This window comes from Coregonus lavaretus, assembly GCF_964263955.1.
Source record: "Coregonus lavaretus genome assembly, chromosome: 10".
NCBI lineage: Eukaryota > Metazoa > Chordata > Actinopteri > Salmoniformes > Salmonidae > Coregonus > Coregonus lavaretus.
The window spans coordinates 27,089,468-27,099,889 of NC_139997.1; the positions used below are offsets into that span (position 1 = coordinate 27,089,468).

The window sequence follows — 10,422 nt, forward strand, 5'->3', positions numbered from 1 at the left end:
TGATCTCAAGTTCAATGGCAGGCAGATGTAGATAGGAGGTTTTGGAGGAATCTACAGAGGGTAGTGATCACTATCCTATCATGTGTACTGTAGGATTGAGGGTGGAAGAATCAGTAGGAAATGGATTGAGGAGATGGATATTTGGGAAAGCAGAGTGGGGTCAGTTTCAGGAGTTGAGTGAACAGGAGCTGTCTAAGGTTGATCTCAATTCAGATATAGAAACAGTGAATGATGGAGTAAGAGAAGCAATAGTAGGGGCCGCAAGGCAGGTGATTCCTATGGGGACAGGGGGGAGAAAGAGTAACACAGTTCCCTGGTGGACTGAGGAGTGTAGAGAAGCTGTGAAGAGTAGGAACAGGGCTTTCAGAATGTTGAAAAGGTCCCATAATTACCAGCACCTGATTCAGTATAAACAAGCACAAGCAGTAATAAGGAGGATCATTAGGACAGCTAAGAGGGAGTGTTGGCACCGGTTCTGTGGAAACATAGGCAGGACCACTCCTGTGGGAGAGGTATGGGGGATGATTAAGGGGATGAGTGGGGTCAGATGAGATTGGGATCTCCCTGTGCTGAAAAGTGGGGAGCTTGTTGCAGTGAGTGATACAGTATGGAGAAGGCAGAGATGTTAGCCCAGGCATTTGTGAAGGTGCACAGCTCAAATAATCTGACAGAAGATGGGCAGCATGGGAGAGAGGGGGTCAGAGGAGAACATCCGGGGGTCATGGATCAGAGATAGATGGTGGGGGATGCATTGAATGCCCCTTTTATGTTGGCTGAGATGAAGGGGGCATTAGCTAAAGCTGGGGTAACATCTCCTGGGAAGGATGAGATGTTACATCATGATGGCTCATCTCAGTGACACAGCAATGGGGAAAGTATTGGGCCTTATAAGGTGTGGCAGGAAAGGAAACTGCCTGGATGTTGGAAGCAGGCGGTAATGGTGCCGATACGGAAACCAGGGAAAGACCATAATAGTCCTTCAAGCTATAGGCCGATAGCGTTGACATCTCACGTATGTAAACTTATGGAAAGGATGATAACGGAAAGGCTGACGTACTTTCTGGAGAGTAGAGGACTAATGTCACCAGATCAAAGTGGGTTCAGGAAAGGCAGGGGAACAATGGATCCTGTACTGTGCCTTGAGTCAGTCATACGGAAGGCACAGGCAAATAAGGAGGTGGTGGTAGCCGTTTTCTTCGATGTAGAGAAGGCCTATGATGTGGAAGGAAGGCCTACTTAATAAGCTGGATATCATTGGGGTTGGAGGAAGGGTTTTTAACTTGTATTGATCTTTTGGGAGAAGTGTCATTGGTTCTCCCAGGTGAGACCTGATATTGGTAGGTCATTGTTTGCAGATGACGGGGCACTGTGGAAGAGAGGGAGAAATATTACCCATACAGCCAGGAGAGTTCAAGAAGCAATCAGTGAAGTTGAGCAGTGGTCCCTCAGGTGGGGCTTCAAGTTTTCAGTTGAGAAAACACACTTTTCTTTCTAGAAGGAAGGTTGGGGAGGAAATATACTTTAAGTTGTATGGAAGGAATCTGGAGAGGGTGGGAGTGTTTCGGTGCCTGGGGGTCTGGTTTGACACTCGAATGACATGGGCAGAGCATATTAACAGAGTAGTTGTCAAAGGAAAGAAAATATTGAATGTGATGCGTTGCCTGTCAGGAATGGAGTGGGGTGGCAGATAAATGCTATATATAGCGCTATTAAGGTAATCACTGGATTATGGAAGTGTAGCATATGGATCAGCAGCTCAGACATCTTTAAAAAAATATGTAATCCAGGCCAAAGCCCTAAGAATATGTTGTGGAGCACTCGGGACCTTCCCGGTGGCAGCAATGTAGGTAGAGTTGGGAGAGATGCCGTTAAAGTTAAGACAACAGCTAGCCATGACATATTGGGTCAACCTACAAGGACATAAGGTTACACATCCTACATAAAAGGTGCTCCTAGATTGCTGGGAACATGAACGAAATCGGTATACAAATTTCGGGTGGATAGGCAATGGCATGGCGAGTGAGATGGGGTTGTTTGGGAAGGAGTTTAGCCCCTCTGTGGTTCTTCCTGCTATCCCACCTTGGTTTCTCCCTCAGCCAGTGATAGATCTAGGGTTGCTGGAGAGGGTAAGAACTGTTGAGGAAGGAGTAGATTCAGTTGTAAGTGAACATTTAAGAACACAATACTATGCTTTCTTGACTATATTCACAGATGGGTCTAAGGACTCTAAAACAGGGCAGACAGGTGCAGCTTTTAGTGTTCCTGAGTTTAGTGTTCCTGAGTGGCGCAGTGGTCTAAGGCACTGCATCGCAGTGCTAGCTGTGCCACTAGAGATCCTGGTTCGAATCCAGGCTCTGTTGTAGCCGGCCGCGACCGGGAGACCCATGGGGCGGCGCACAATTGGCCCAGCATCGTCCAGGGTAGGGGAGGGAATGGCCGGCAGGGATGTAGCTCAGTTGGTAGAGCATGGCGTTTGCAACGCCAGGGTTGTGGGTTCGATTCCCACGGGGGGCCGGTATAAAAAATAATGTATGCACTAACTGTAAGTCACTCTGGATAAGAGTGTCTGCTAAATGACTAAAATGTCAAATGTAAGGTGGCAGTGACAAAAAGAGCAATATATAATTTATCTGTTTACACAATGGAGTTGATGGCCATACTCTTGGGTGGAGGTAGTGAGGCTAGACAGGGTAGTCATCTGCTGACTCCTGTGCAGCACTGATGAGCTGAAATTCATTTGTGTCTCGGAGCAGATAGGATGTATTGTATGAGGTTTTGCAGTGATTGCATAGGGTGAGACAGATGCGGGTATTTGTGATGTTCTTCTGGGTACCAGCTCATGTGGGAGTAGAGGGGAATGAGGAGGTGGATGTTATCGCCAAGCAGGCTCTTAAACATCCTAATGTTGAGATGGAATTGTCAATTAGTAAAGCAGAAGCCAAGGAGTTGATTAAAAAGTGGTTAAAAACAAATGGCAAGAGTTTGTGGAAAGGGAAGACATGTATACTGTAAGATTCAGGAAAAGTTGGGGGCAGGGAGGTCATCAGGACGAGAAATTGGTGGGGAAACATCCAACAGGGAGGTGTAATCATTGTCAGGAGGAGATGGAGACAGTGGAACACCTATTTCAGTGCAAGAAATATGGGCGGGAACAGGAGTTTTTGTTATTAGATTTGAGGAGTAATGGGGTTGAAGAGCCAAGATTAAGTGAACTGCTGGGGAAATCTTCAGGGGATGTAGTATTTAATTATGTATTTCGTTTCCTTGGAGACGAGAATATTGGGAAGGATTTAGACCTTCCCTGTATCTGGTCCACACTCCAATCCAGTTGGTGGCGGTAATGCACCTTAGTTGGTTGCCAACCGCAATAAAACATCCAGCGATGAAGTTTTCGTACTGAACGCAGCCCTGGTCACGTGACCAGAATGCTCCCGAATAAAATAACAGTGAGTGCGAAGGAAAGATTGTAGTGAAGTCTCTCTCAGCAAGTTACCGTATTTTAATCACCCTCTCATATTCATCGAAGTTCACTAAGGTTTGTGGATGCATTAATAGGTCACAGGACGTCTTGGCAAAAAGGTAAAACTATATCAATAATTGTGTAGCAGCCTACTGAGCTTGTCAATAACTTCACCAACGCGATGCTAGGAAGTCACATCGTCTATATTTTATGAGTAGCCGTAGCAACACCTCGGATTGATGGACGCTGGAATATAACATAACATATAACTGAAATAAACATTATGATGACATGGCTAGCTAGTTGATATTCCACGCGCTGTTGATTCCACCCTATTCTAGCCAGAGAGCAAGGTTGAAGCTGGCTAGAAAGCAATAAAACAGTTGGCTAACGTGAACGCGATATAATAATTTGGTGGGTGTTTAACTAGCTATAGATATTTACCTTGCTCTCGAGAACCCAATCCATTCTGCCTTATCCCAAGGATTCTCAGCTATAAGCACCGCCTACCGGTGGGACCAAGTGAACTACAATCTCGACGCTCTGTTTTCACGTTTGAAACGTCATTCATCGCTTTTGATATCGTTTTCGAAACATAAGTTCCATATCTTTCATATCGGCGAGAAAGTATCTTTCAAATAAAAAAGATACACTTACTGTAGCAGATTTCCATACATCTGTGTGCCTCCAGCCAACGAACTACACTTCCTCCCTAGTTACGTTTACACACAGGTGTTCGAGCACGCTAGATAGCTAATTGGCACAGGTGGTCGCCTGTCTTCTGTCTGTCTTCGTGAACAAGCGTTGTAACATGGAAATATGGTTGTGTGGGAACAATACCCTTAATACAGGCAGCACAAAATAAATTGTTAAGCCATAAATAATTTGCCTACTAGACATTATGGTCGTGTCAGGTTGAACTTTCCTGACAAGGGTGTAGCTGTATCACTAAAAATTGAAGACGTTTTACAGTGAGTTAAAAAAATATATCTCTAGTATCTTGTATGTATGTATGTATGTATGTATGTATGTATGTCAAACACAAGTTAAATTCTTAGCCAACATTAACTAGGATGTAACCCTGGCACCTTTTTTTTGCTACAGCTGGCATTATGGCACAACCAATACTTTCAAGCACTCATTGCTCAAGATTTGGTGTAGCTGGCAATAGCCATGTTTTTTTGGCTCTTAACTGATGATAGGTGATGAAAGCCACTCATAAAACAAGGGAATCCCAGATAAGTGTGCAGTCTAGTTTTGGATATGGGTCTCAATAATTCAGCCAGTGTCTCAAATGTTGGACCACACTGTAAAATTGGCCCATCGACTATAAACATGAACTCTAAACAAATAAATATATTTGTTGTTAATGTTGTCATCCATCCTTGTCTGCTAGTTGCCATGAGCAGTGAGCTGAACGTGCCCATGGGCTCCCCGGCCCCGGGGGGCTCAGAACAGATGCCGGAGGGTGGAGGGATGGACTACAGGGACTGGGTGCGCCGCAGCTACCTGGAGCTGGTCACCTCCAACCACCACTCTGTGCAGGCCCTGTCATGGAGGAAGCTCTACCTGAGCCGGGCCAAGCTGAAAGCCTCCAGCCGCACCTCAGCCCTGCTCTCAGGCTTTGCTATGGTGAGTCACCCCACTGTTTTCCAGGGATAATAATCCCTTCAAAGTTGTTTTCAAGATCAATTTCCCTGGCAGCCTGTATGTTGTATCACTGGAAACAGACATTTTTCAGATAAACCTCTTGAGGAAAAAGCACACTCACTCCCAGGCTGCTATTAATAGCATGTGAACCAGTCTGAAAAGTAGGCCGTTTTTAAATGTATGCTAGTAGCTATCCCTTTCACTGTGCTGGTGGACTGTGATTGTGATAGTGATGTGCTTGTGTCGTGCTAGGTGGCCATGGTGGAGGTCCAGCTGGAGATGCAGTACAACTACCCGCGCATGCTCCTCATCGCCTTTAGCGTGTGCACCACGGTGCTGGTGGCTGTACACCTATTCGCGTTGCTCATCAGCACCTGCATCCTGCCGCACGTGGAGGCGGTCAGCAACATCCACAACCTCAACTCGGTCAGTGAGTCGCCTCACGAGCGCATGCACCACTACATTGAGTTGGCCTGGGGCTTCTCCACCGCCCTGGGCATCCTGCTCTTCCTGGCTGAGGTGGTGCTACTCTGCTGGATCAAGTTCCTGCCCGTGGACTCTGGTGTCCCCAACCAGGTGGCTGTGGCGGCCGCCGAACTGGCACTATCCAAGGTGAACTGTAGCGGCCCCGCCGTGCCGTCCACCACTCCGCCAGGGCACAGCGGCTGGCAGGCGGCCTTGGCCTCCACCATCATCATGGTGCCGGTGGGGGTGATCTTTGTGGTATTCACCATCCACTTCTACCGCTCGCTGGTGAGCCACAAGACAGAGCGCCACCATCAGGAGATTGAGGAACTGCACAAGATTAAGGTGCAGTTGGATGGGTGCGAGAGAGGCCTACAGGCAGTGTGAGCTCTTTAGCTCTTCTCTCTATGCTCTTCTGTCCACTCAATGCCTTCTCTCATTGGCATTGAGAAGCACCAAAATTCCACTGAATAAGTGGGAGGATTACGAATGTATCCACGCTAATTTGAAGTCAAAGATTAGAGTATGTTTGTTTTGGAAAATAGTATCTTGTCTCTGAGAGCAGTAGGATCTGTTGTATTGAGGTAAATTAAAAAGGGACTTCTACAGAATATCTTGAGGGCTATTTTGTTATTTGTTCATTTGTGCCATCTCTCCACATTTCATAAAGGAAGTGGTGAAAACCGAATAAGATGTTAAACTTCACCTCATGTGCTTGTTCTCACAAGGTGGTGTTATTGTGCTCATGCCAGGCTATGTTTAACACAGATCATAGCTGTAAGCAGATACAGAAGCGGGTGGAAACAACAGTCCATTTATTTTTGAAGTTGTTCATGCTGCACCAAACAGTGTAATGTTTCTCAGTAGGTGACAGCAACAGGAGCACACATACAAATGCTGTGTGTAGACATGCTTTGGGGAGTATGTTATTTGAATCTGCATTATAATCCATATTTTATATAGAAATCCCTCCCAGGCCTATAAACTGTCTGTTAGTTCTTTATGGTGTCAAAGATGGTGAATAGCTACGGTGCCTTGATGTTAAGACTTGTAATCTGCTCATATTAGTGAAGGACTGCTTGTAAATGTAAATACAGTCAACGGTGCCAGTTCTCTTGAATAAATATTATTTCTCTGCTTAAAGGAAGATTATTTTTTTAGAAATGAAGATAACATTCCAAACAGATTTTTCTGACCAAGAATCTCCTTTCTTTCAATGTGGTGGAAAAATACAAAAATGCAGTTGTAGTTTAGTTTGGAAGTTAGTGTTAATACTGGTATGTCAGGTGTCTGTGCAATTCTTCAACCTACGCATTGTTTTCTTCTTCAGGTCATACTTAATTGTTGTAAATGTCCCCTCTGAAAAAAGTTTATTTGACCAAACAAAAGGATTGTATGTTGATGGGAAAACAATGCTGTCAATTTGTTAAAACATTACTTATTTTGGATATTAACAACCCATGCTGTATTGTGGTACATTTACTGCTTTATGTGCACTGTAGTCTATTAAAGGTTCTGTGGAATAGCATGTCTTTTCATATCTTGTCAATGAATGTTCAATAAAGACTCATCTTATTTTGTTATTTCCATGCCCTACTCTGCATACTTGTCTATATTTTATGAGCTGACAATATCTTGTGAAGACCTAGGTCGTGTTTCCCTACTCAGACGTTGCATGCATCAACCAATGGTTCTGTGCCACGTCATCGACTGTGCCATTGGGCGCCAGATTGCTATAACATTTGGTTAGCTTATACGTAAAATACCTATCCAGGCGTTGTAAGAGCTGACATGCGTCAGCAACGTCTGAGCAGAGGAACACAACCATATAGTATACCAGAGTTATACAGATGATCCCATTCCCAGATCCTTCAAGTTAAGACAGGCTGTGCCCCCATCCAATTTGGCAATATTCCCTAACATAAGATAATGTTTCTGAATAGCTGCCAACAAAACATTACACCATGTTACTTTTAATGTTCCAGACAGCTTGGATATATTAATAAGAATCAGACTATTTTATTGTCTGGCTTCTCTCTGTAATATGCATAAACTGAAAAGCCTATCCTTCCATGTCTCAAGAGTGCCAGATGGTACACACCTGTGATATATAGAAACAGCCAAATTGCTCTTCTGATGATGGGCTACACTCGAGATGCTACCATAGTGATTGTGGTTGTCCAATCCTGGCCCTGGTTTGTTAAATTACACAACATTTACAGCTGTGTAATCATTACACTAATTTGACATGTAATTATTGTCCTAAGTAATAGCCAATATAACACCCCAAGTACACACTATCCAATCAAGTTAGTTTACTTAAAAGGATGGCTCACACGACTTGTGTTGATGTGTTCTCTTACTACAGGATGGACAAGGCTCCACACCACTATATAGTGTAGTGTATTACAAGGCCTCTGACTATGTTTTTGATGTAGCAAGGAGGATGAGACTAAATGGGTATGTGTTCTTTACTTTTGATCACGTAGTTCTTACTTCAACAATGACCAAATGGTTAGATGCTAATCTTGTAAAATGTGTCTAGACACTGGTTTGGTTTCTTTTGGAGTGACGTCTACAATAGTTCCTGCTTTTTAACCTAATGAGTATCAACAAAATGGCATATAACATGGTATTCTGACACTGCTGCAGCTATGATGATAAAATGAAGAATTTCCTGACTTGGTATTGACACTCAAGGGTGTTGCTGACCAAAGTGTGATAGATTTTAATCTTCTCTCTGAGCTGTTATATCTAAATGAGCTGTTTGACTTCCTGCAAATACCCAAATGTTTAATCTCATCCTGCTGAATTCTGATTTTTAGAACTGAGTAGTATTTTATAACATCACAGGGGGCTATTCGGGACATGGAACCAGTTCATAAATGTAACTTTGCAGCAAATGGCATGTAGCCCGCAAACTAAATCCTAAGGCTGTGTTTACACAAGTAGGCAATTCATTTTTTTTTTTTGTTGTATTTGTCTTTTGACCAATCGGCTCTGAAAAAGATCTGTTATTGGTCAAAAGGCCAACTAGTGGAAAAAATATCAGAATTGGGCTGCCTGTGTAAATGCAGCCTTAATTTCCTGAAGTCACCCTGGCCATGTACACTCCATTTCAAATGGAAAATATTCCCATTAGGCTTTGGCAAACTATGATGAGGTGACTCATTTCCTGACTTGGGATTGTCACCCTGGTGTCACTGACTAAGGAGTGATTGGTTGTAATCTTCTCTCTAACCTATTCAATCTAAATGCCCTCTGACCGCATCCTCCACTAATGTGGGGTGAGCCTGGTGTGCATCTTAGAACTGTATTTCTACACAGCGACTTTGATGGGTTGAACCCAAACAATGCAAAGTACATTGACCTTTTGAAACAGTTTGTCCTCTGCAAGGGTTCCTTGGTTGACTCGTTATTTTTTTGCATCAGTGGCTCTTATTTGCATAGATATAAGCTTACAATTTCCTGCAAGTTAATTGGTTGGACATTTGAAATGAATGGCTGTCTAGCCTTTAACCGCTTTTATATGCTGTTTTCTGTTTCAGAAGTGGCTATTGTGGTTGAAGAGGCGCTTGATCTTCTGTCAAAGTGCATCACATTCTTCTCAAGGCTAGTGTCCTAAGGAAATGGCCTTTGACTCTACTCTAAACATAGTGGGCTGGACTCCAGGGAGATGAGTGAACCTTTTTTTTAGCTGATGTTGTCTTAATGAGGGGGCTGGATGGGAACTCTCCAGTCAGACCGCAATAGATCACGTTCACCTAAAGCTGCATGACGGTTTCTAAATGTAATCCATTGCAGAGATGTTAATGAAAAGTGCCCGTTTGTCCACCTAGATTAGCAAAGGAGTAAATATAGCTTCAGTGTATTTATATCTGATTTTAATATTTTATTCAACAACTGGTTCATGTCAACAGGACAAGCTTGCTGGGGTTAACTAACTGTCCCAGTCTATTGATAAAATGATTCAGCCTGGGCTATCAAGGGGATTGTTTATTCGTTTGATTCTAGCTAGATGTAGCTCTTTAGTTGTGTATAGCAGTATTGAATACCAACTATTAACGGCCTTGTTCTTTTGACAATCTTCAGATGTCTTTGCTGTTTACTGAAGGAATCCACTGGGACCTTGCAGGCTTGAAATAGCTTTTTGTTGGCCTTTTGGGGAAGATCATGTTAATAAAGTTTTGACGAAGGCCTTGAGGCAGATGCGTCAAGCATAATAAAGGGCAGTGAGCGTTTTTTTTTTTTTTCTCATGTTCAATTGTTACCATGCACCTGCAACAAAGCTGGCTCAAATGTGAGAGTACCTTTTTGAATTTTGGGGATGGATCACAATCAACAACTTAAGGGAGTATATTGCATTAGAAGCCTAATTTGAAGAATACCCCTACTGTCATGTTGTAATAAATTGGACTTGTTAAAAACAGACACTACTGCAGTAAAGAGCAACTGCCCCTAAAATCCAACTAATCCTTTTCAAAAGGGCCTATGTGGCATCAAACATTTTATTCTAGTGTCAAAATTTACTACAAAGTGTATTTTTCTTGTCATCTAAAACTGAGTTTGGCACCTCCATGCGTCACAAGTAGTGAAGTTGGGTTTGGATTACAATGGTCAACAAATCATGCGGTTTTTGCTAAACTCAATGTGCAACTTGACCCACTTTGCTTCCCTTAGCTATGAGAAGCTAGCCGCAATAAGGATTAACAATGGTGGAAATACAGTTCGCCTTCAAGATAAGAGAACCTCATTGAATGTGCAAACGGAAACAAATAGTGGCATCATGCCATATTTGGACTAGATGCTAAACAAGTTTGACTACTATATAAATTGAAGACAATTTG

General features: G+C 43.2%; 1 protein-coding gene across 2 annotated transcripts; it reads left to right on the forward strand.

Annotated features, from left to right (window-relative positions):
• Positions 1-3,378: 3,378 nt before the first annotated feature.
• orai2 (ORAI calcium release-activated calcium modulator 2) lies at positions 3,379-7,162 on the forward strand. Of its 2 annotated transcripts, none has more exons than XM_084169753.1 (3): positions 3,379-3,579; positions 4,857-5,092; positions 5,363-7,162. In XM_084169753.1, exons 2-3 carry the CDS (start codon positions 4,862-4,864, stop codon positions 5,960-5,962), a joined length of 831 nt encoding a protein of 276 aa, XP_084025879.1. In that variant the 5' UTR covers positions 3,379-3,579; positions 4,857-4,861; the 3' UTR covers positions 5,963-7,162. The 2 variants fall into 2 exon arrangements, with proteins under 2 accessions (XP_084025879.1, XP_084025880.1); XM_084169754.1 differs by having other exon boundaries at positions 3,398-3,535.
• Positions 7,163-10,422: the final 3,260 nt, after the last annotated feature.

What these genes read in the sequence shown, in the direction of transcription:
- orai2 (XM_084169753.1), top strand. Translation starts at nt 4,862, where the DNA reads ATGAGCAGTGAGCTGAACGTGCCCATGGGCTCCCCGGCCCCGGGGGGC. An exon ending in TGCTCTCAGGCTTTGCTATG is followed by an intron (nt 5,093 to 5,362) that starts GTGAGTCACCCC and finishes GTGTCGTGCTAG; the next exon opens with GTGGCCATGGTGGAGGTCCA.